We start from the raw sequence: 26,568 nt of genomic DNA on the forward strand, positions 1-26,568 counted from the left end.
CCTTGCATTTGTGGCTACTCTAAAGTATGCTCAGTTCATAAAAAGAGCTTTTATCTGATTACAAGCACTAAGCCAGTTTCTAGCCCCAAGATTTTAATTTTGATTTAAGAGTCATAGATTCTTCAAAAGAACCCACATGGCATCTAAGACAACTGAGTAAAACATATTTGAAAGTAGGTATTTTCAAGAAGTAGTCAGCTGTAGGTTGGTAAATACACTCAAAAGCTTGTGTGTTTGCTCAGGAACAGAGCTTTAGGGCTGGAAACCACATATTAGTTATCCTGGCTTAATATTTCTAAAGGTTAAAACAATTTTCAGAGAAGCTTGTGTGGATATGAGTATAGGATTTCACTTATTTGTGAAATGACATATAGTAGAATTTACTTACATTTATCAATAAGGCAAAAATCCTGAGTATATTTATTCTCAACATCTGTTTCTTACGGGAGTTTTACCATTCACAGAAATAAAATTACTACAGACTGTAACATCCTGACTGCTTTTCTGGCTTAGGTGGGTGTGAGAGTCTGTAACACTATGTTCACCCCTTTTTCAAGACTATGACAAATTCTGTACAAACTATGCCTTGTAAGGTATCATTTCAAAACTCATAATTTGCTGATCATTACTGTCCTGGTAAAATATGTATGGCAACATTGTATGCAAAGTTATAAGATTCCACTGTCTGATGTTACTTAGACATATTCCAAATCTTGGGAAGCAGCCACAAACCAGTTCTTCAGAGACAAAAGGCAAACTGAGGCCACAGGCAGGCATCAACAAAATCAACTGGACTATCACCTAATTAAGTGGCCATTCTTTGGCAGGAAAAAGTGTTAGCGTGAGAAATTTACATCTTGCCAAAGAAATAGCTGGAGGTTCCCATCTGCACAGACTTTGTCTCTTGAAGCCAAGCAGGAAATGATTCTCGAAGAAGAGAAAAAGTAAGTAGTAAGAATGGGGAACAGATGCCCCAAGTTATTCCTCCCTTTCTCTCTACCCACAGCAGCCACAACACCCGAGGAACAAAAAAAAAACAGCTTTGGACGGAGGGAGAGGACCCTGTCAGAAAGAAAATCAACCAGTGAGACTGCTGGAGTATATGCTGAGATACTTTTGCTTTGCATTCACTCAGGTTGTTAAGTATTAGTTGGGTTTTACCTTTTATTTCTGTGTAACCAATTCTGACTTTTATGCCTCACTACTTGTAATCAGTTAAAATCTATCCTTCTGTAGTTGTTAAACTTTTTTTATCGTTTTATCTAAACCTGTATGTTTGGATTTAAGTGTTTGGGAAACTTCGTTTGGGATAACAGGATTTGTGAATATAATTTTCTATAAATAAAATGATGGACTTTATGAGAGGTTGTGTTGTCCAGGAAAGGGCTGGCAGTACAATATACACATTTCTGGGGGAAAGTTTGGGATCATGAATTTGCTGGTGTTGCTCTGCAGTATAATTCAAGAGTGGCTGACCAGAGCACTCATGCAGTGTAGCTGGGAGTAATTTACATGATGGAGGCTGTGGGTAAGTAGACCAGGAGTGGTTGCTCTCACAGCAAAGCAGTGTAAAAGAGAATTTTCGCAGGCTGAAAATTGAAAGAGGACAGCTGTTCAACAGTCCAGATTGTACCCTGGGTAATGTCACAGTGGGACACTAAGCCAGTTCTTCATTTTTCTGAAATGAACCCAGATGTTGGGTTCATTTCAGAAAAATGATGAACTGGGTCAGTGTCCCACCCCCACCAAAAAAGAAATCAAGATGTAAAAATAAGGTGCCATAGCCAAATGATTGCTCCCAACAGCCAAACAATACTGTTGTAGTGTTTATGAAGTAGGCTACTGATCCTAGGCATTTATGTCCCCTCAGCACAGTATGAAAACCTAATCCCCCATTTGCCAAACTACGACTTTCCAAATCAGCTCCTACCTAAATGCCATTTCTTCCAAAAGATGCAAAAATAGCAAGTTGATATTTTTTAGAAGTACAGTTTATAAAAACTATAAATCCATCAAGATATACACATACCAAAGCTGAGTTACCTTATGTCAACAAGACACAAATTCAAACGTAACAATTTAAGAGAATTAATCCATCAGCTTTCAGAGGAGATTTCTTACCTGGCTACCCCCAGTGACAGCTCAGGTACCACAACCCTTCGACTCCAAGCCACGAGGTCCCGCTCAGTGGCTATTTCACTTCGTGGTGCGTTGCTATGCATCTGTCGCACACCCTCAATTTGGCCACTGCGCCTTAATCCTATATTTGGTGGTGAATGTACTTCTGAGGTAGAGCTTACAGAGCCTGAGAAATTAAAATAGTCATTGTAGTCATCTAAATTCTAAGGGAAGGCTTGCAAAAACAAAGAGCAAGAGTAGCAATTTTAATACATACATTACTTGATCTATTGCTTCAGAAGAAAATTAAAGCATTAATTGAAAATGTCCAAGTGCAGCTGTATGTCCGTATTATCCAGAGGCACATTTCTCCTGCACAAGAATGCAGTTCACAGGCAACAAGCAGTAAAAGTATAAAGATCTGAATAATGTAAGACAAGCTGATAAAGCATTACTGTAGGTTCTCTCAATCCATATAGTATATGTTAACTGTTGGTCTTTAAAACCACCTTCTGAAAACATTTGCACTTTAAGGGTTATATCTTATCTTAAGCTAACAGTAATTACCGTATATACTCATTCATAAGCCGAATATTTTTGGTAAAAAAATGACACATCAAACAGCAGGGGTTGGCTTATAAACGGGTCTACACCAAAATTTGATAATTTTAAACTCTATGAAATCATTGAATATCTAATACATTGTCATTTTGTTTACCTGGAATGTCTGCAGGCACGGAGCCCCTCAGTTCCCTTTGGCCGCGGTTCGCCATTCCCAGCCAATGGGAGCTGAGGGAAGTTCCACATTGGCTGGGAATGGCAAACTGCGGCCACAGGGAGCCAAGGGGCTCCGTGCCTATGAAAGCTCCAGGTAAACAAAACGTCCCGACCTGCCAGGGGCTTACCCTGATGGGCCAGGAGCCAAAGTTTGCCAACCCCTGAAATGTACTGTCAGCTTATGAAAAGGTCATATAGTTTTTACTATTTTTACCTATCCATCTTAGGGGGTCAGCTTATAAACGAATGGGCTAACGAACGAGTGTATACGGTAAGTAGGCTCTTGTCACTGATCTCAGGTTCTAGGTTCACTGTAGCTGGAGATTCCCATCCCCACACGCTTTCTGTCTCTTGAACCACAGCAGGAGCTAATTCTCAAGGAAGAGAAAAAAGTATAAGAATGGGGAACAGACACCCCAAAGTATCCCTCTCTTTCTCTACCCATAGCAGCCACAACATATGAGGAACCTGGATCTCCTACTGTATCCAGTCACTCCTTAAGAAATGTGAAAAAGCTAATACCCTCAAAAAATCAGATCCATTGTGACATTCATACAATTTGGGGAGTGATGGAGTCTTTGAGATTAGGTTTCCAGTTCATAAAAGTGGTTTTGATAGTATATGAAGGGGAAACAAAACAAATATGCAAATAAATATATAAACAAACATACATACTCCAAACACTCAAATAGGAGCTGACAGCTTAGGCATCCCCTCAAGGACCTTTCACGCAGAAATTTCCACCCAGTAAGATTTTAATATCGCTACCTTTGGTCTGACAGTTCTGGGTCTTGATCCTTCTTCAGATTTACCTTCACTATTTTAATCTGTTTTTTATTCACCTGCAGATTACCAGGAGATGTGCAGCAAGCTAACTGCATAGGTCCTTACTAAAGCTGCTCCAGAGCCATCCTTTTTCAGGTACTGCCTCATATCTCCCACATCCTTTGTGGCACCTATAGTATTTTATCAGTCAGGTAGCTGTTTCCAGATTACACAACAGTATTAAGTTAATGCTCTCTTCTAAAGATCATGTGGTTGCAGCACAATTTTTTGAGCTTTGCTGTACAGCTACTGTACAGTTACAATCTATATTCCTTTCAGTTAAATAATTCATTAAATTTCATAAAAAGGCTGGAAAGCAGCAGTAATATTTATCCCCAAGTTTGTCTTTTCCACCACTCTCATACCTCCTCAATCTCATTATATCCATTTGTTTTCCATTTCACATATTCTTTCTACATTGCAATTAAAAATCCACATCTGCCCTGTGCTAATGGGCTGTTTAACTGGAGCCTGGACTCTAGGAGCATGCAAGGTGGGAAGGTCCCAGAGTGTGGGCTGCAGCCTGAGCTTAAAGGTCCACACTGCAATTAAACAGTACCTTAGCTTGAGCCCCGTGAGCCCAAGTCAGCTAGCATGGGCCAGCTGTGGGTGCCTAACTGCAGTGTAGACATACCCTCATTGTAAATTGTTTGAAAAGAAACAAAAAAGTTTGTTTACTTCTTCCTATTCGGCTAGGATTGCTGGTGCCTGCCTCCCCAGAACGTCTCTGATCTTGTTCTTGCTGAAGTCTTTGTATCATACTGTCCAATGGACTAACTTCCTGGTTTGCTTGTTGACTCAGTACTTGGTTCAATCCTGTGGGGAGAAAAAGCAAGAAACAAAACTACATTTTGACAAGATAAGCCAAGTATTCCAAACTATCTAAGTTCTACCTGTAAAATTTGCGAAGTGCAATGTAAGTTACTGCATGTCTTGTAAGTGTTAGCACAGACATTCTAGTTTTAAAAATCTAACCCACTTTTTGTTAGATTTCCTGCTACTAATTAGATTGTCAATTCCATAGTGCCAGAACCATATACTCAAACTTGTATGAGTGCCACAACAAGTAATGCAAAATAACCTTGGGTAGTTCTTAGAAAAGTAAATATCTTGTTACAGAACTATTATCAGCAAAGCATAACATTTTGTAGTCTAACTGCATTCAATTATAGTAGTTTCCATTTAGTATTGGAGTTTAATTATGTATTTGATTAAGGCCACAGCTTAATCAGTAGTAAACATTTCTTGGACAAACACAAAAAGAATGATTACTTACTCTACAGAAACTATGGTTCTTCAATATGTCATATCCACACAGATTCCACTTGTGGCGCACATGCACCCTTGATCAGATCCTTTTTGACTTGTAGCATCCATTAGGGCCACACGTGCACCCTGGGAGCCCTGGAGCACACCAAGCCTCCCCAGCTGAAAGCATAAAGGGTGGAGGGGGCTTATCCACCAATACAGAAAGCCACAGGAACAGGATTGTGAATTAGTGGGGGATGGAGGACAGGTTGTGGAATTTACGTGGACAACATATTTTAAAGAACCAGATACTAGAGGGAAAGTAATCATTCTTTCTTCAAGTGACTGTCCACACAGATTTCACTCTTGGGGACTAACAAACAATTGTTTAATTGCTTGGAGATGGATAAAAGGAGTCCTACTTGAATTAGGATAGCAGAATAGCCCTACTGAAAATTAGCATCTGATCTGGCAGCTTACACTAGGGAATAGTGAGTGGTAAGTGTGTGGACTGAGATCCATGTAGCTACTTTAAATATCTCAGAGGGAATATTAGCCAAACAGTCAATAAAGGCTGCTTGAGCCATAGTGAAATAAAGTTCTAATATGATCTTTTGAGCTAGATGATATGTCATTATGCAATCGGAGATCCATGTGGATATAGGTTGCCCTCTGAGTCTGTCTGCAAATGCTACAAATAGCCTAGATGTGCTCTTTAAAGATCTTGTCCTATCTAATAAGATAAATCTCTCACTATGGCTATTGTGTAAAGCTTCACTTCCCCTGGATTAATATGAAGCTTGGAAAAGAAAACCAGAAGGTAAGTGAACTAATTTATATGGGATTCTGAAATCATATTAGGCAGGAACTTCAGGTGAAGTCTAAGGGTAATCGTGTCATTGTGAAATACTGCATATGGGGACCAGTCATGAGTGTCCAAATTTCCCCTGCTTGCCTAGATTACTTAAGGATCACTGAAAGCTGTTGTCACTGACAGGTGAGAAAAGTAGGAGGTGGCAAGGGTGAAAGGGGAGCCCCAATAAATCCAACTAGTACCATATTAAGATTCCAGGGAGAAGGGGGTATTGTAACTAGGTGGAAAACATAAATATGTATTTTCAATAATTTTGCCACTCTGTGTGAAAAAAACATGTTGTCACCTGGGATAGGACAATAATTTGCAGATACTGCTGCTAAATGGACTCTTACTGAAGTGACAGAAAGTTCAAGCTGGTCTCCAGGCTAACAAATACTCCACTATTGCTGGAATTGGAGAGGTCAGTGGTGAAAGCCAGTGCGGACATGCTCAGAAAAAATCTCTTCCATTTGGCCTTGTATGTCAGTCTGGTCAAAGGCTCCTTGCTTTAAAGCAAAATGTTCTGAATCTCAGCTGAACAGCTTATCTCTTTGCATACCATCCAGCCTGTCAGGTGTAGTGATGCTGGGTCCAGGTTCAGAATCTGAGTGATTATGTCAGGCAGAGCTGGTAAGACATCTGTGCTGATGTATTCAGACTTGGAGAACTCTTGGGCCATGCTGAGCCTATCATGAGAATCTGACCAGCATATGGTCTCAGTTTCTTCAGAACCCTTGGTATCAAGGGTACTGGGGAAAAGCATACATTAATCCCAGTGTACACTGGATGAAGAACACATCTGTTAGGGAGCCTGGCCTCGTATTCCCTCTGGTGCAAAGCATCCAACACTTGTTGTGACATGTTGCAAACAAGTGCACTTTTGAGAGTCCCCATCTGCAAACGCTCAGCAGGATTGAGTATTTGAGGCCACTCAGTTTTCAGAGTAATTCCAGGTGAGCTGCTGGGGTGTTCTGGAGACTGGGCAGGTGGAGTGACATCGGATGCGCCGTTCCCATAGATGTACAGCTTCTTAGCAGAGTGGCGAGAATCTCTCTCACACTTATCTGTTTATATAGTGCAACACTATATAACACAGGTTGTCTATGCAACACTGGTTGTCTGCCAGTACTTGGATTGCTGAGCACTGCAGAAGAGGTAAGAAAGCCTTACATGTCAGGTGTATGACGTGGAGACCTAAAATTTTTATGTGTATACAGGCCTGCTGAGGAACTGTAGCCCCCTGAATTTTCAGCTGCTCAAGATGCACCAGCACAAACCCAGACTAGAGGCATCTTTTACCAGAACCTTTATAAGTAAAGGCATGGAGGAAGAAACTCTGTTGCACGCCTGAAATGGTTCTAGGGGGTAACAGGTGCCAAAAAAGACAAAGCACCAAATATCAGGACTGTCCCTATAAAATCAGGACATCTGGTCACCCTAAATGGTTCTATCCATCAGTTTAACAAGGATTTCCTGTGGAACTGTGATCACCAAATCCATGCTATGCCTGTTTAGTAAATATACTGATTTAATCCACCCTTGCCACTTCTAAGGTGAAGTCTGGCATGCTGTGTAACGTAAGTGTATGCAGTCATATGTCCCATGAGCCGCAGGCACATCCTCACCAGTGTTCTTGTGTGGGTTTGAAGTTGAATGAGGAAGTCCATTATTCTCCAAAATCTCTATTGAGGAAGATATGCCCTCACTGACCTGCAGTCTAACACTACCCCTATGAATTCTATGCTCTGAGTTAGAGTCAATATGGATTCTGAGTCCTAGTGAAGCAAATAATTTTAGAATTACATGAAGTTAACCAGTAACTTGCTGTGGAGATCTTCCTCGAACTAGCTAATTATCTAGATAGGGATCTACCTGAATTCTGCCTCCTTAAGATTAGCTGCCACTATAGCCAGAACTTGAGTAAAGACCCAGGGAGTTGTGGAGTGGCCAAAGGGTAGGACTCTGTATTGGGAGTATGATGTTCCTACCAGGAATCTCAGGTACTTTCTGTGTACTGGGTGTATCAAAATGTGAAAATGTGTGTCTTGCAAATCAAGAGCTATGAACCAGTCCACAGGATCCAAAAAAAAAAAAAAAAAAAAATTGATTACAGAAGTCAGGGTCACCATGAGGAATTTGAAATGATGGATGAAGGTGTTGAGACATCAAAGATTGAGGATGGGTCTCCAACTCCATTTCTTCTTTGGGATTAAGTAGTAGTGGGAACAAAACACTCTTGTCCCTGAATTCTAAGGGCACTTCCTCCATTGCTCCCACTTGTAAAAAGGGGTCTCTCTCTTACTTCAAACGTCTCTCATGAAAGGACCCCTGAAAAGGGGGAGGACATTGAAGGAGACTGAAACTGGAATCGATACCCTTGTTTATTAACCCAGGGGCCCACCTATCCAATGTTATCCCAGCTCAATTCTTGAAAATAAAACAAGTGGTTACCAAATGGGGAGAGGGGCAAGTTGAATAGAAAGAGTTTTGTGGTGGAACAATCAAGATGTCAATGGCATCAAATTTATTGCGTATTTGGAGCCCCAGACTGGGAGGCAGTTGAGGGGAAGGCAGAATCACCTCTGGTGAAATCTCTGCCTCTCCCTTGGAGTCTCCAATGATGCGGATATCATCGGGATGGAGACCACGGTCTCTGCTGCTCTCTCTTCAGAGAGAAGACAGAGTCCCAAGGAGTGCAAGGTTGCCCTGGAATCTTTCAGGGCATGGAATGTTTCATGTGTGCCACTATTAAACACATTAATGCTCTCAAATGAGAGCTCCTCAATGGCTATCTGCCCTCAAGTGGTAGGATCTCAACTGTTACCTGGACCTCCCTTTGAATTCCAAATGCCTGACCCCATAAAGTATCTCCTCATGGTAACTGCAGTGGCTATTGTTCTTCCTGCTGAGTCAGGAAATCCAATCACAGACTAAAGTGAGGCTCTGGCAGTCAGCTAGCCCTGGGCCATGAGGGATTTCATCTCCTCCTGATGCCTGTTGGATAGTTTGTCTACAACATTGAAAGCTTGTCCCAATTAAAAAAAAAATTGTACTTGAGAGCAGTACTTGGTAGTTTGCTACCCTCATTTGCAGACTGGCTAATGAATAGCCCTTTTGACCAAAAAAGTCAAGGTTTTTAGGGTCCTTTCCATAAGGTGTGGACTTCGGAGAACCATGATGTTTTTGTCCTCTCTTGGACAGCTTGCACCACCAGAGAACCAGGTGCAGGATGACAGTAAAAGAACTCAAACCCCTTGGCATGGACCTTCTACCTTCCAACAAATCTCTTGGAGCTGGATGGTACTGATGTAAGCATATGTCAAATTGACTTGGCAGGTTCAACTAGGCATAATTGGTCTTCCTGATATTCAGAACTTAATGCTTTTGTTCCTGGATAACCTCTAAAGGAATGTCTACTGTTTCTATCATCCTTATCTTTAGCTCTTGAAAGATCTTAAACTGATCCATTAAGGCTGTAGTTGGAGGGTTGACAGGCTTATCTGGGGAAGAAGAGTAGGTGGGTACTTCTGCTCAGCAGAGTGAAGGTCATCCCCTCATTCTCCCTCTAACCTTCTAGTAGTTGTAGTTGGATCTGCTGAGAAGTTTGGTGAGAATGACTCTCCTTCCTGGCTGAGAGAGATCCGTCCCTCGATACAGAGAAGAATGCTGATTTCCTGAAATAAGGATTCATATCCCAGGGGGACCAATACAGCGATGATTGGTATGGGTATCATGGGGGACAGGACAAAGTGGGGATACCCACTGGGATGTTCCCAATGCAACCTTGATCATCTTCTAGTTCCTCTAACAGACTAAGCTCCAGAGTCTCACTATGCCATCTATGGGAGTAATGGGCCATCAGTAGGGAAGAATCTCTGCTGATGAGGAAGAGCAGGAGCAAACCTCCTCTAGGGGAGGATCCTGTCTGGTGTATCTTATTTAAGACATTGGTACCAATGAGACACCTCTGGAAAGACATGGCAGCTGAGGAGTTAGCAATAATGTCTCAATCTACATTCTAACAAGGGTGACTCCTACATAGGGCCAATGGAAAAGTCATTCAGTACTGTGAACTGCTTCAGTGCTGAGCTGGAGAGCACTGAAGTATCCAGTGCTGTAGTCTCAGATGTTGGTGGCTGATACTTCTGCAGTCAGTGAACCACTCTCCACTGAAGCTCAATGTACCAAGCTCAATGCCAAGGTTCTGTACTCAGGGCAACTCAGTCATTAGATTCTGGAGAAACTGATGCAGCCTTCGTCTACAATATCAAAGTACCAGAACCAGACTCAGTTTTATGGCCCTTAAGAGAAGACGGCCAAGAAGAAATGTGGCCCTTGGGTCTCCTGCTCAGCATTGGTGAATGTAACCTACACCTAGTTTCTTCACTGGAGAGATGCACCTTCTTGACCCTGCAGTGGCAGACAAACAAGGCATGTCAGCAGCATCAGCCTGGGAGCATGGAGTGGAATCATGGCTCGGCAGGGCACTACCAATAACAAACTGACCTGCCTGCTGACGCTTCTCTGATCTCCCAGAGCCTGAGCAAGCTTGTATAGGCCTCCCTCGCCTTCTGGGTGAGATTCGAGAAGGAATGGCCCGTGGAAAAATGTTCCAAAATGTGTGTCTCAGAGACAGATGAGGCATTGAGAATGCCCATCATTAATGGGCATAGTGATGTCACATAAGGAACAGGTCTTAAACCCTGGTGACTTGGTGTCTGCCATATTCTTAGTACCCCTGTACAAGTGTGCATGTGTTGGGGGCTACCGAGACGAAAGGAAACATAGTGGGCTAAACTATGAAAAAAGGAATATTGTCTTTTTGATTATTTGTTTAAAGCCACCGGCAAAGGAAACTTAACTGAACTAGCTAACACTAAACTACATTAAACAATACCATTAATTGTAAACCTAAAGATCTAATTTGCACAGTGCTGGAGATGTGAACACTGCAAATGGCACTGGATCACAGCCACAGGTGGCAAGAAGGAAGTGAGTGGCAGTTTAGCCTGTTCCACACCTTTTATTCCATCAAATTTATCTGGGGAAGGAGGGGTGTTGAGGAGGGCATGCTGCAGGTGCTGGTGAGAGTCCACTGGACACTGACACTGCTAGTTAAAAAGAGTCACATGCATGTGCACCAACAGTGGAATCTGTATAGACAATCACTCAGGGGGGAAAAAAAACTGTATTCTAATGGGGCTCCTACTAAATTGTACAAGATCAGCACTGCAAATTACCCTCTTAATTTTTAGAAACATGCATTTCAATTATGGCACGTAGCAGTTATGCTAGATCAAGAATTAGTTTTACTGAATGTCTAGCTGGTGTTTCCTTGCTTCCATCTGACGTTTTCCTAAGCAAGTCAAATCCCTAATCTCATCTGATATTTCTCTCTCAACTGAATATAAGTTTAGACTCCCAGCTCCGAGAGGCAGTTCCCCTCAAAGCCAAAATCACATCTTCTCTCATCATTGCTGCTCTTCTTGTTAGCTGCCAGTTAAGATAAAGATTTATTACACACAAAAAAGGGTTTTTTCTTAATTAATCTGATAAACATAGTGGCAATATTCTAGAGTCCTATTAACTCCAATTGTATTAGACTACACACGAACCACTGCACTATACTTTCCATCTGATGAATTTAATATTCAAGCCTATGTACACTATAGCATACCGGACCTAAGTTCTATGTACCTGAGGAAGTCACCCCCATCTGTGGAATAAGCTGCTCATCCCTGCAGTTCTCACGACCTGGAACTAATCTCTGGTATCTTGATGGATGAGGGTTGCCATCAACATCAACCAAAAAAGGGGGAGGCATGAGATGTGGAGCCTGCTGTGTCTGTTCATCTAAGACAAAGTTGTTGGCATCCCGGATAAGAGGTCGATAATCACTGTGAAAGAACATCTGATCTGCTATCTGTAACGTAAAGCCAATTTTTGATTAATTACAAGCAACTGATTAAAAACAGAAACATTCAAAGAAATATGTCTGCAGTAAGTATTTAATGTCTTTTCCTAGCAAGTAAGTGATTTGTACTGATGGACACTTATGTAAAAATGAGGTGGTCATAGATGAGCTACTTTACCTCCTTTCCAGAGAAGTATATAATGGGCTAATGTTTTTCCTATCTAATAGTTATTTTTGTACTGTACTGGGGAATAAAACCCATAACTACCCCCTAAAAACACAGTTGCTTGGCAGAAAGCAACTGTGCTTGGGTTAAGTAATTTACAAACTCTGATGTACTGTACATCTGACTATTACAGTTATGTTACTGCATTTTTAGGAGATATGGGGTGAAATGGAAATAAGCATGAAATCATTTATATCATTTTAGTAATAATATTTTGTTAGCACTATCTGTTAATACACACAACTAAATTTTAAAAATCTTTATCTATTACAGCAGATACTTCCAAAAGTCTGTTATAAAAGTAATTAAACAAACACTGATTTCCACCATATTAGAGTCAAGTTTTAATGCCAATATAGCATTACTGGGAGCCTGTGTAAGCATAAGGAAGTATCTAGGATCACCAAAATGAACCTACCCTACTTAAAATTATATTAATATAACATACAGTACATTTACAGCAGTGGTGCACAAACTTCTCCAGCCACGCCAACCCCCCTCTCCATTAACTCCCCCCTCCATTGTTGTACAGCCAAGGCTTCCTCAGCAGCAGAGCTGGTGCTGAGGCAGAGCTGGGGATGGGAGAGGAGCTGGGGCCAGAGGCAGAGCTGGTCTGGGGGCAGAGAAGGAATGAGGACAGAGCTGAGGTGGGAGCAGAAGAGGGGGCTGAGTGGAACGGGAGGCGAAGCAGGGTTAGGAGTGGAGTGGGATGGGGGTGGATCTGGCCTGGAGGCACAACAGATCTGGGAGCTGAATGGGGTTGGGGGAGGAGCAAGGCTGGGAGTGGAGCTGGTCTGGGAGCGAAACATGGCTAGAAGCATGGTGCGTGCTCCCTCCCCACCCCCCGTGGGAGTTGGCTCAGGCCCTGCCGTGTCCCCCCGCCCCAACTGGTCCTCAACACCCCCCTAGGGGGTTGCCCCCACAGTATGAATTTACAGAATGAATCTGTCTCCAAATAACTTCTGGAGCAAGCAATATAAACACGGAGAGCCATACATGTGATAATCCAAAAATATCTTCATCATAAATACAAAGGGAAGGGTAAACCCCTTTAAAATCCCTCCTGGCCAGAGGAAAACTCCTCTCACCTATAAAGGGTTAAGAAGCTAAAGGTAACCTCGCTGGCACCTGACCAAAATGACCAATGAGGAGACAAGATACTTTCAAAAGCTGGGAGGAGGGAGAGAAACAAAAGGGTCTGTGTGTCTGTCTATATGCTGCTTTTGCCAGAGACAGACCAGGAATGGAGTCTTAGAACTTTTAGTAAGTAATCTGTTAGGATATAGATATTCAGGTCTGTCTGTAAAGGCCTATACTCTAAGAATTTAGGTGTATTCTTATCACTTGGTTAGTTATAGAGGTACAAAAGAAAGAATCAAAATCACTGTCTGCCGGTGTAAGGGCCTTCTCTTACTGTGACAGTCTGAGGCCCTGTTCTTAGGCTAAGGCCTTTGGCTAAGCAACAGAGGCAGCCATAAACTGGGAAGTGAATGGTCACATCCTCACATTCCAAACTAGTCACATTGAAAGAAGGTGCTATTGGGCTGTTAGGAATACAGTCCTGTCCTGATAGTGCCTATCACCTCCAGAGAAAGGGAAGTGCCTAGAAAATGTAAAAGGAAACTTAGTTTGATAGCATCCTGTCTGGCAAGAATTCACTTATCAATAGCTGGGATGTAAAATCCTCACTTCTGTATTGTTTTGTCATTATAGTTCCCACTTTGCTATTGTTTGTCTGTATAATCTCTGTCTGGTTCTGTGATTGTTTCTGTCTGCTGTATAATTAATTTTGCTGGGTGTAACTAATTAAAGTGGTGGGATATAACTGGTTACATAATCATGTTACAATATGTTAGGATTGGTTAGTTAAATTTCAGGAAAATGATTGGTTAAGGTATAGCAAAGCAGAACTCAAGTTCTACTATATAGTCTGCAGTCAATCAGGAAGTGGAGGGGTAGGTGTGTGGATGGGGGGGAAATGGGAACAGGGAATGGGGGTAAGGAAATTGGAATAATGTTTTGCTAAAGGGGGAAATGGGAACAAGGAATGGGGATGGGGAAACTGGAATCATGTTTGGCTAAGGGCAAGAATGGGAACAGGCACACAGGTGTAAGGCTCTGTGGTGTCAGAGCTGGGAAGGGGGACACTAAGGAAGGAAACTGGAATCATGCTTGCTGGAAGTTCACCCCAATAAACATCGAATTGTTTGCACCTTTGGACTTCGGGTATTGTTGCTCTCTGTTCATGCGAGAAGGACCAGGGAAGTAAGTGGGTGAAGGAATAAGCCCCCTAACATAATCTAGCTAGGTATGTGTTAGATTATGATTTCTTTAAATGGCTGAGAAAAGAACTGTGCTGAATAGAATAACTATTTCTGTCTGTGTATCTTTTTTGTAACTTAAGGTTTTGCCTAGAGGGATTCTCTATGTTTTGAATCTAATTAACCTGTAAGGTATCTACCATCCTGATTTTACAGAGGGGATTTCTTTACTTCTATTTACTCCTATTTCTATTAAAAGTCTTCTTGCAAGAGAACTGAATGCTTTTTCATTGTTCTCAGGTCCAAGGGTTTGGGTCTGTGGTCACCTAGGCAAATTGGTGAGGCTTTTTACCAAACCTTGTCCAGGAAGTGGGGTGCAAGGTTTTGGGAAGTATTTTGGGGGGAAAGACGTTTCCAAACAGCTCTTCCCCAGTAACCAGTATTTGTTTGGTGGTGGTAGCGGCCAATCCAAGGATAAAGGGTGGAATATTTTGTACCTTGGGGAAGTTTTCGACCTAAGCTGGTAAAGATAAGCTTAGGAGGTTTTCATGCAGGTCCCCACATCTGTACCCTAGCGTTCAGAGTGGGGGAGGAACCTTGACAATCTTTTAAAGAGATTGATTTTAATTAATTAGAATTAATCAGGGACCTGCAAAATTATGTCTGAAAGCCAGGGTTAAATCTAGAACGAATTTCACTGTAGTAAATTAATGTCACCTACTTAACAAGTACTCTGCATTTCAATCTATTTTTGTTATTAGAGGTATTTCTACTCCTTTTGTTTTAAGCAGGGAAACTTGGAGTGATTGCAGCTGAACAGGAGGTAGAAAGCAGCAGCAACTTATAGAAACATATCATATTGTATGAGCTGGAAAAAAAAGACAGAAAATAAAGGGAAGGAGAATGGAATCTAACAATACAAATATAAAAGCTATACCTTACATGACTGAAAAGACAAAAAGCTTTAAAAGCTGTGAAATAAATTCGACATCAATGTTTTTTTCCAACAAAATGCATGCACAAACACTTTTACTTAAACAGTGAAAAGGATATTTTGATTTATGCCTTGCACTGTACCTTATCATATTTGCTACTGGAGCCAAAACCAAAAATGAGAAGGTGCCCGTGAGAGTCTGTACATGCAAAATGCTGGCCATCAGGAGAGCACTTGCAGTCAAAAACTGCCCCATGTCCTTGTCCTTCAATCTGAAATACATTAAGGCAAAAAACCCCAACAAACAAAAGAACGATAATCAAAAACTAGGGAGACATATCATACTAATTACAGTCTCAACACTGTGATGCTGAAATGTACATAAAACATCCAAAGACAGCATACTGTTAGATGACAGACCCAGTATGTCTTTTACTTTTTAGCCATTTACCTATCAGTGAATTTTGCTGTAGTACTCATGAAATATGCCAGATTAATAGCAGTAGAAACTGACTGACTTTAATCGCAGAGCAAGCACAATACAGGAAGAGACAACAAAACCTTCCCCCTTGATGTCCTGATGATAAATTAAACAAAGAGCTGCATCCAGTTCAGGGTTTCAGTCGCTATACTGATTCTATCTTCTGCCTGTTAAATTTGTCAATCAGCATCAACTGCAATGGTATTTTTGTGATTTCACCACTTATCCACTAGGATATGCACTGAATAAATCAACCCATATATTGCCTTCTTCTAAAATTCCTACCCATATTTTTTTTGGAGAATTTAGATTTTTGTGGTCTTAACTCCAGTTTTTAAAAGGAGAACTGCAAAGATTTTAAAAAAGTAATTTTTACCTGATACTCATTTTCTGTTCTCCAGTTCCATTAAGCCAGAACAAATGGGTTTTTGTTTTTCCCTGAAACCTGTCAATCAAGCAGAGGTGACCAATCACCACGCTGAGTTTTCATGTCTTTAGCACCTCTTCAGATAGTCCCTTTCTACACTCCCCAGTCAAGAACTTTTTGCATTGTCTTTTAAAGACACAAAAAAATTCTTTCCTTAACCATGGCAGGCCTGTAAACTTACAAAAAAAAATGGAATTCACTCCACACAATAATAATTTGCACTTCCACAGTACCTTCCAACAAAGGCTATCAATGTGTTTTACAAACATTACTGAAGTAAGCCTCAAAATTCCTATAAGGTAGGCACTAATATATCCATATTACCAATTAGGAAGCTAAGGCATAGGGTCACATATATCAGTGTCAAAACCTCTTATTTACTCCCAGTCCCTTTAAATCACTAGTTTACACTCCCTCTCACTACAGAGGTTTCAAAGAAAAGTGAGGCAGGTTTCTGGATTAGTAAAATGGAACACAGAAAACAATTACGTTATTATGTTCTCTGTTTTTGGCATTTGCTATTCCACAATGAAAGGGCTCTTAATAGAAGTATCCCACAGAAAAGACAGAAAATAAAACAGATTAGTCCTTCAAGAGAGCCATCCTAACATCAAATTGACTGAGGAAGGCAGAATTAATTTAAGCTTAGTGAATGTGTAGATGCAACAAAGCAGTCAGCTTTACTGATATCTTTTGAGGAGGCTCACCTTTTTGTTCGATGAGGAAGTCATGATTCCGGTAAAGTAGGCAGGTAACTTCTGCACAGAAATAAGCCTTGCAGAGTCCTTAAATACAACTCCAGGGTCCTCCTACAGCCTAACACATTAAAGATTTTTTCTTGTTGGAGAAAGGCAGTAACTGGGCAGAATTATTTTTTGGCTCTGGTGAAATTCAGAGGAAATCTTAGATTAAGGTTTTCCACTCTAGTAGGAAAATAGCTTGGATGGATTCTTCTCAAGAAACTCTTACAAAAGTTATAGAATACAATAGCTGAAGACATTCTTTTCTGGATGCACCACAAAAAGAACACTGATCCTATCTTGTAGATGCTCAGCTTCTCCGGTGATCAATATGTACCAGTGCTTAGTCTCTAGATGTGGCCAGGTTTGTCCTGAATGAGTTTCCAGGACAGTCTTTAGCCAGCATAATTTATTCAAAATGCTTTGCTTACAAGCCTCCCCCCCCACCCCCCACAAAGAAAATACAATACTCTTCTTTCTGGACTACTGTGGCTGACCTGCATCTAAGTCAGGTTTGGTGAACTGTGAGTTTGGAGGTTTATGAGAACCATCACTTAATCTGATTGCACCAATTAAACGCCATTTCCTGGGCCATTTGTACGTTACTACAGTCTTGTCTGAACTGTTTGCTAGGATCCTAACAAAAGCTGAAGTGAAGGAAAGGAGGCAAAGAGATGAAAGAAATGGGGAAGGAAAACATAACTGAAAATAAGCTTGCTCGCTAGCCTGGATATCATCTGTAATATTTAGGAAAGCTGCAGTTCTTCTCAGAGATGAACAGATCCACAGAGGAGAGGCCTCAGGCTTGGATGTGATCTTTTAATGGCAAGATATTCAAACACCATTTTTTTGGGATGTGACACATCTTCTCAGCTAGTCAGTTTAATCAATATAAGTTTTTCAAGTGCAGCTTTAGCTTTATCTTGAGCCAACTGAGCGTTGTTACGACTGCCGTTAGGAGAGTCTTGCTCATCATGATCCCTTGTCTGTTTCTAAAAGCAACAAAGGAATGTCTGCCTTTATCCACTTACACAGTTGATTGAGGAGTAACTTCCTGAAACTTAAAACCAGGATAAGAAGGACCACCCTGTTCCGGACTGATGAAAAACACAGTTTCTCTTTGAAACCTTTATCCCAAGTCATTCTGCACTTCAAAACCTGCATCCAAAGTCACAACAGTCCAGTGTGATCCTAGACTACAGAATCCAGGAAAAATTTAGTTATGGTGCAACTACCACAAAAGTGACCCCAACATGGGGAGGAAAGAAAACCTTGCTTTCTAAAGCCCCAGTATAAAGCGTCCGGATAACAACTGGCGTGAGCTCCCATAAAGTTTGGTCCACAGGAACCACTTCAGATATGACATAAATAAGAAGCGTATAGAATCTCACTGAGATGTCCCAGATGGACTCAGATTTTTTGCAACCTTTCTTCTAAAAAGGACTCAAATCTCTGTGTCTGATAATGGTTGATGTGTTGCACATCGGCTCAGAATATTCTTCTCAGAGTTTATCATCAATGCTACTAGGCAAAGAGGAAAAGATCCAAGTGAACAATTCAGTAGAACAGGTAGTGGATAGACTTCCCATTAAAAGGTATGCCTAATTAACAAAAGGCATTAAATAAGAGTGATGATGCTGGAGAAACTACAGAATTTATCAGATTAAACAGGATATACTAGAGTGAAACATTAAAAGTCCAGGAGTCATGTTGAGAGGATTGTTAAAGGAACAGAGTTTTTGCAAAAAAGGTGAAGTTGCCTGGTATATCTCCAGTTCTATGGATGGACTTCTGGAGATAGATAGAGCAGCATAATACTATAAGGGGATGAAAGGATGCATCTGTGCTCTTCACTTCTATTTTCTGTACAGTGATACAGCAGTGTCCAGTTGCTGCTAAGGATAAGGAAAGATTGGAAACCACAACAGATTCCTTGAAGGACAACGAGAGTGAAGAAATTCTCAAGTGCAACTGGCAGCCCCTGCTTGATTGACAATTTCCAGGAAGAAACCCATTTAATTTGAATTAGTGGATGTTAGAACACTGACAAAGTAGATTCTTCTAAGCAAAATAAGGGTCAGACAATTCTTAAATAATCATTTTTAAACAGAGTAATTTTTTTTTAATTCATCCAGGAGAAAATGACTGAACAGAACCAGCTTTATCAGAACCACTTTTATCACATTCCATAAAGGAGAATACCTCCAAGTCAATTCCCAATCTTTTGTTCTGAATGGTGTAACAAGAAAAAGGAAGAGGGAGAAAAGATCCACCCAAAAGCCATGACTCTGCAACTGCATCTGTGCAGGCAGAACCTTACTCCTGTGTAGAGCCCCACTGACTTCATGGGGGTTCTGTGTGGGAGCAGGGGTCCACCCATGTAGTTCCAGTTGCATGATCAGGGACAACATCTGCAAATGTAACTGAAATTTTTTCTGAAATGTAAATATCATGCAGAGATCAAGAAGTCCAAATTCAAGTATTAAAGTTTTCCATAAGATCCATAGTTTGGCCACATTTTGCAAATTGCCAGTTGCTGTTTATGCAGTTAATTAATGTCTAATATATATCTAATGTGTTCAACCAAGTTCACGAAGTTTTGAGAAAATGTTTGAATTTCTTCACTTTTATGTTTAAATTCTTAATCTTATATGGGTAGGGGTTTAAAAATTTTATCTGACTCTAAGTATTAAAAAAGGGGAAGAGGAGTCAAGGAGGTGGAGAATGATACAAACTGAAACTTAAAACTGCATTAAAACCATCACACAACCTATGAAAGTAAACGGTGCATTTCCTCTAGGTGCTGGTGTGTGCATTTAGGGGCACTGAACAGATGTATTTAAGTTGAGCACTCCTAATTACCTCCATTCAAAATACAAGACCAAAGGGACATCCTATGACATAGAAAGGACTCTAATTTAAAAAACATTTTAAAAAATGTATAAAAGGACACCGTTAACAATTACGCTGTCTGGAATTTTTCCATCCTATTGTTACAATTATAGTACTTTAACTGATCATGTATTTTTTCCAGTTTGTTTTCTTTTTGTACAGTTTCATTTGTTTTGCTATAGAAACTGCATCATACTTAATCCTGAGTATGTGGATTTTTAACAGAACAAAAGGGGAGATAAATGTCATTAAAAAAACTACATGAAGATTTTAGACCTTCAAAAATTAATTTGGGATGCCCAGGGACAGGAGTAGTATCTTCACCACTTATCTCATTTTTTCCTCACACACTGACTAGATATTATATTAACAGTGTCCTTTTGATCATTGGGGTGTGGCTAATTGTATTTTCCATGTGACAGTCAAACTGTTTTATATTTCAGATGCCACCTTCTCAAAGTATTGTATAAAATTTCTAAAAATATTAAAATTCATGTACAAATCTGAGTACAAAAGTTTAGCTTTGTTCACCACTGTTTTGATCCATATACTTCTCATTGAAGTACAAGTAAATTTAAAACTGACGTTCTATTAGCAAACAAAAACTTATTTCCAGATACTAAATATTTAAACTGTCTTACATACCAATTGTTTATTATAGCAAGATGTATTGAAGTACAACAGATCCTAGCATATTTATTGAAATAATTTAATATGTGATATATATATATATGTATTTTATTGCAAACAAACTAACATTACACACATACCAGCCCATAATTCCATATGTTATTGCATTTTCCCTAAAATAGGTTAAGTATGCTCTATTTACTTTATATAAGAAGTACTTTCACAGAGATGGCATTAATCTCTATAACGATGCTATGTGATCAAGGTTATAGAAAAAACTGCATAATGTATTTTTATTTTATAAATAGCATGTGAGCACACAAAGGCTATCATAATGATAATGTATATGGGAAATACTGAAGATTTTGTGTTCACTGTTGATTATTGTAAGTAACATTTTCAAAAATGGGTGCCTAAAGGTAGGCTCCTAAAGCCAGCTATAGATACTTACATATTTGGCCTGATTTTCAAAAATGCTGCCTACCAGGCAATTACATTGACTTTGGGAGCCCAACACCTTCAAGAATCAGGTCACATGTTTAGTTGCCTAAATATGGATGTAGGAGCCAAATTTTGCACACCCACTTTTGAAAATCTTAGCCTGCATTTTGACTTTGATTGTTTGACCTGGCAACCTGACATTAATTTAACATCATTTTTGTATGGAATTAGATGTAAACTAGTAATTTGCATTAACGTGTTTACAAAAACTAGCAAGCAGTGAGCTAATTAAACAGCTGGTTTAAAATGTTTTTCCACACTAACTTTCATATAGTGAATATAAATCAAAATTGAAAAGAAAGCTGTATTTATTTTATTCAGCACATCTTTTGAAAGTTCTTGTGGTGGTATGCATTTCTCATACTCCATAAACGTCAGCTGTATTTTAAATTAAAATGTTTGATTAAAATATTCATTCATTTTAAAAATACATATCACTGAATTACCTGCTGTTGGCACCTATTTTTCTGAAAAGTCAAGCCTTACTGGTTTAAGATGTCAACACAGTTGACATTATTTACCTCAACTACAGAGAGGCATAAAACAATATGGCAGTTACATATCTAAAATGGGGCAGTTTTCCAGAGAACAATAATATCAGTTTACCATCCAATCAGTGTTCTCCAGTCTCACTTTAATAAGTACTCATTTTATTAAAAAAGCCGCTCAAAACAGTGTCAGATCTGTTTTTTTGTATTTGTTTCTCCTGGCCTCAGAAAGTATTTTACCACTTTTGAGTCTGGTAACAGAATTTATCCTAGAAAAAGCAAACTAAGAACCAAAAGAATTCATATTTTTTCTTTACTACACCATATTCAAAAAAGCTGAAGTCTAATCTTTTTCAAGCCTGACCATGAAAGAAGATAAATTAAAATATAAGGATCTGCACAATCAAGTTTTATTCTGTCAATTATATAACAAAAACGTAATTATATTTTTCACTCCACAGACATATTCTAACAAATACCATCTCCACCAGCATTCTGGAAAAGAAATAAGTTGGAGTCACTGTCACCCTGGAGTCCCTACTGTCACTGCCCTCTTCACTACACTAGACCCTTCCACTGCCTTTACTTTAATCTGTGAACTTTAGAGGGAACTACTCATTATGCGCACAGACTCTATTCCTCACAGAAGAGTGAAAATGCATGCTGAGGAACCTTTTATCTTTTCCAGAAGAGGGCCTCCTACTGCAGTAAATCTTTCCGTTACTCTCACACAGTACTTAAGGAATATCCAGATAGTACTACCACAGCAATACAGTTAACACATGTCTACACCTTTTATTTGAGTGTCCTAAATTTACCTGCTTGAAATGTAGCTACTGTCATTAGACTATAACTTTAAAAAGGAGATTTGGAATACATTATAAAATATTGCGGTTCTCTCTGCAAAAGAAGAGCAGTGACTGGGGAAGGAGGGTATATTACCTATAATGTGTGGCTAAAAGTTGTATGAATAAACTACTGCCACTTTTTATTTCCCTTAATTTTCTGACTGATTTTCAGTTATGTTTAGAAGTCAAAAGTCCTTTAACATAGCTGAGTTAGTTTAATTTTACATTTCAACTAAAAAAATATTGCTGCATCAAAATTGAGTCCATAGTTAAAAAGATGCCAGTCCACAATTAGTATTAGCCTCTTTGCAATATTTGGAAAGATAGTAGAAATAAAGTGATTAAACACCCAGTGCTGTGCAAAAACAGCAATAACATTTGTTGATGCCGATAGTGACAACACTAATGGACATATTTCAGCATAGAAAGATTTTCTATTGAAATCTTTATGCTCTTGCAAAGTTGGATTCCTGTCTGAGGAGGGTACAATCTCTGCAGCATCTTCCTTGTTGTAGAATTTATAATCACTGAAAGGCAAAAATGAGATGCTCACAAGCACCACTAGCAAAGGTAACTACGTTTGTAAATTCTGCACGTTTAACAGCTCAAATTTAAGGACCTTCAAAGTTCCTCAGGACCAAGAGCTCTAGATTTTTTTCCCTCAGAATAAACTAGAAAAACAGAATTGAACATTACATTAATGTAACTTTAACAGCAAATGCAGGCCTTGATCTTGCAATGCAATGTAAAGTAAAGAAGAAGCCAATGAGGTTCCATTAGGATGGAGAGGTCTGAGCCAGTATGAATCTCATTTACAGGATCGGGCCCTTATAACACTTAAGTGTGAGGATGAAAACATTAAGATGTACAGAGCAAAATTAACTGAGGCATGTCACAAGCATTTTGTATTTTCTATTACTTTTCTTTATACATGAATCTATCAATATATTCATGTTTATGCCATTAAACTTAGACTTAAAAAATACAGAACTGATATTTGTCTTTTGGTATATAGAATCAAACATGCAGCATTATTTGATTTATGCAATGTTTCCTATGAAACAATGCTTATTTATATAATTTTTCCTACTTCTTATGAGAAATAAATTAAAATGATAAAATACAGAATGTACAACAGGGCTGAATTTTAATCTTATGGTAAGAAGCATAAATTTAACTTTTCACCATTTATATTTGTGACCTTGTATGTTACATCAATTTAATTTTTGTAGTTTTGTTTGACTTCATCTTCAACTGTATACATAAGGAATTTCCTGTGAGATCTAAAGATGATAGATGTTTTCTTTTTATCTATCAGACTAACCATACCCTGAAGGAAGAGGGTTTAACCTCTTTCAGCATATGCACAACATATCAAAAGTGTGTCCCTCTTCTTGGTACAACACTAGCTCAGGTTCATCTTCAGAAGCTAGCTTAATTGCTCTGCTTAGGATATATGCAGTTCGGTGGGAGATTGCCAAGTGGTGGGCACAATCACTGTTTACTCAAACTATAAACCACAGAAAGTGCTCACAAACAATTTCTTGGATACTTATGTATGTATTTTCATAGGCCCTAGAAAATTAAAGAAGTTACTTACTCTACAGCAACTGAGGTTCTTTGAAATATTGTAGTCAGTGTGGATCCTACTATAGGTGCACAGGCACCTCACGCATGCAAGATCAGAGTCTTCTGAATAGTAGCATCTGTCAGGGATGCCCACGCACCTTGTACCTCCTCTTGCCCCTCTATGATGACATAAAGGCATGGCAGCTGTGATCCTCTATCAGTTTCCTCACAGTTCAAAGCCCATTGTAGCTAAGGATGCCAAAAAGCAAGAATGAGAGGGTGGGTGGTGGGATCCACACTGATTACAACATGTCAAAGAACTTCAATTACTGGGGGGTAAAAGTTCTTTCTTCAAGTGTGTGTCAGTGCTTATCTCACTCTAGATGACTATCAAGCAGTGTCCACTCTGGAGAGTGGGAAAGAGCCATATGAGCAGAACAGAGATTAAAGTACAACTCCCCCAAACTTGGCATACAAATTCTCCCAAACCAGCTGCCATGTCAAAGGTGTAATGTTTAACTAATGTCAGTGTGTTGGCTCCAGGCTGCAGCTTTACAGAGACCATTGAGGAATCTGGATACCATTGGATGTGAAAAGACTGAGCATGAAACAGCTGCAAGGTGAACCTTGAGAGAACTAAGAGCCAACCCAGCCTGAAGGAAGTGCAGCATATAGTCAAGGATCATTGGGCACATGGCCTCATTTGCGCCCAGATAAGGCTGGATTGCCCATAAGGAGAGCCATTTCCATTTGGAGGAATAGCTAGATCATCCTAGGAGACAGTTCCCTGTTTTGTATCAGGATTTCTTGCATCTGCTGAGAACAATCTCTGACAGTAGCTTTCATACATCCAACATTCAAGTTGTCAAGTGCAATGTCTGAGCCTGGCTGCAATATCTAACCATGATACTAAGATATCAAGTACAACCACACCAGGAGATGGATTGGAGATTGAATGGACACGTGCAATAAGTCTCAGAATCAGAAATGTCTCAACCAGTAGGGAGCTATTGGAATCAATGTGGCCTTGTCCCATCTGAATTTGGAGATTACTCCATGTAGGAGGCCTGGAGACCACTGCAGCAGGAAGGAGTCTGGTAAGAAATTCAGATACACACACATACATACACCCCCGCCGGAGCAAAAGTTCAGGAACTTGGTTTTGTCCTCTGTAGCAAACAGATTTATTGGGAGAGTCCCCTACTAGCAAAATATCACCTCCATGACAGATGTCTGCCATTTGTGGTTGGTTATAGTGCACATGCTTAAGAAGTTTCAGGTTGCTGCTGGTTCCTAGAAGGTGTAGAGAGAGTGGGGTTACCCCATGGTGATGACATCAAGTCCACAGCCTTGATGGCTTCCTGGTAGAGAATATGACCAAGCACTTCCTTGCTTGTTTATATAGTGCACTGTGCACTTACTGTCCACCAAGATCTGCATTGTACAGTCCTGCAGGACAGGCATTTATGCCACACAAGCCAGACAGATGGCCCTGAGCCCCAAGACGTTCATATGCAGTTTCAGATCATCCTGGAACCAGATCATCTGCATCTACAAATGGTTCAGGTGGGCAGTCCCAACTTGTCCCTAAGTCATCTGTGATGAGCATCACCAATGAGGAGGGGAGAAAGGGGTCTTGTATTCTCCTGGTCCAGCCACTGAGCTTTTGCAGGTCCTGGGGCAGAACTGTGGCTTGGATGGGGAGTACACTGACCTCAGCCATGGTCGATAAGGACTGCAGGTGATCTCTGGCAAGAAACATCAGCTGTCATGTGGGAGCTTTAATAGAAAGGGAGTAATTCTGTCCCAAGTTAAAAAGTCATACTTGGCCAGTAGTCTGGCGATATGCCACTCACAGCTGTAAGGAGCAGAGGAGAACAATTTTTTCCCAAATAGTTTTAGCCTTTTGGGATTATTGCCTTTAGAGCTACTCTTACTGGATTTAATTTTTTTCTATATTGTCATCACAAGCAAGGAGCCCAGACGGTGGTAGGTGAAAAGTACTCAAATCCTGTTTGAGGGACTTACTACTGCTTCTCTACCTGTTTCAGCCGCTCTGATTTCAACTCCTGGCTCTCTTGATTCCTCACCTCACAAACTCCCATTCTCATCACCAGTGAGTTCAACTTTCATGTTGATGAGCCATGCAACCCCTTCGCTGCACATTTCCTCACTCTCACCTCTTTATTCAACCTGCAGCCCTGGTTCAACTCTTCCATTTATGAGAAGGCCCATTCAATTTGATCTCCACCAAGCTCTGTGCTCTCTCTGACCTCTGTTGCTGAAATCCCCCTCTCCAATCACCTAGCTCCTTTCAGCATCACCCATCACCTCCTTCACCTGTCACTCAGACTTCCCACGACTTCCAGTCCTTCAGCATTGACTACTTCTCATCTGATTACTGACTCACTCCTCAAATCTTCCCTGCTCCTGCCTCTGCTTCTCTCTCCGTACAGGACCTCACAGACTTCTTCCAAGAAAAAAGTGACGAAATACAACGTGAACTTTCCACTTTCCACCAGCAACTCTCTCTGCCTTTTCCCCTGTCACAGATGCAGAAGTATCTCAGCTATTCTTCTCATCTAACCCTTTCAATTGCTGCAGTGACCTCATCCCAACCCATCTCCTGATCTCCATTGGGTCCATTCCCATTCCATCCCTTATTCTTTCCCCTCACAAAAAAAGCATGGGTTAGTCTCTCCCATCTTAAAATACCCACCCTTGACCCCATTTAATCCTCCACTACTTCCCCACCTCTCTTCTTCCTTTGAATATCATATCTACAATCACTATTTGGAGTTCCAATACCAACCTAGACCCTCTCCAGTACTTC

General features: G+C 40.2%; 1 protein-coding gene across 1 annotated transcript in view; it reads right to left on the minus strand.

The window, feature by feature from the left end:
* PHIP (PHIP subunit of CUL4-Ring ligase complex) overlaps positions 1 to 26,568 on the minus strand; it is a 293,959-nt gene that overhangs the window by 119,447 nt on the left and 147,944 nt on the right. The window contains exons 16-19 of the mRNA XM_084623628.1: positions 15,303 to 15,431; positions 11,522 to 11,747; positions 4,399 to 4,536; positions 2,122 to 2,305 (exon numbers count right to left, since the gene is read on the minus strand). Of these exons, the coding sequence (XP_084479754.1) occupies positions 2,122 to 2,305; positions 4,399 to 4,536; positions 11,522 to 11,747; positions 15,303 to 15,431 (677 nt within the window). The remainder of the gene's footprint in view (positions 1 to 2,121; positions 2,306 to 4,398; positions 4,537 to 11,521; positions 11,748 to 15,302; positions 15,432 to 26,568) is intronic.

Source organism: Lepidochelys olivacea, assembly GCF_965140295.1.
Source record: "Lepidochelys olivacea isolate rLepOli2 genome assembly, chromosome: 3".
Classification (NCBI taxonomy): Eukaryota; Metazoa; Chordata; order Testudines; family Cheloniidae; genus Lepidochelys; species Lepidochelys olivacea.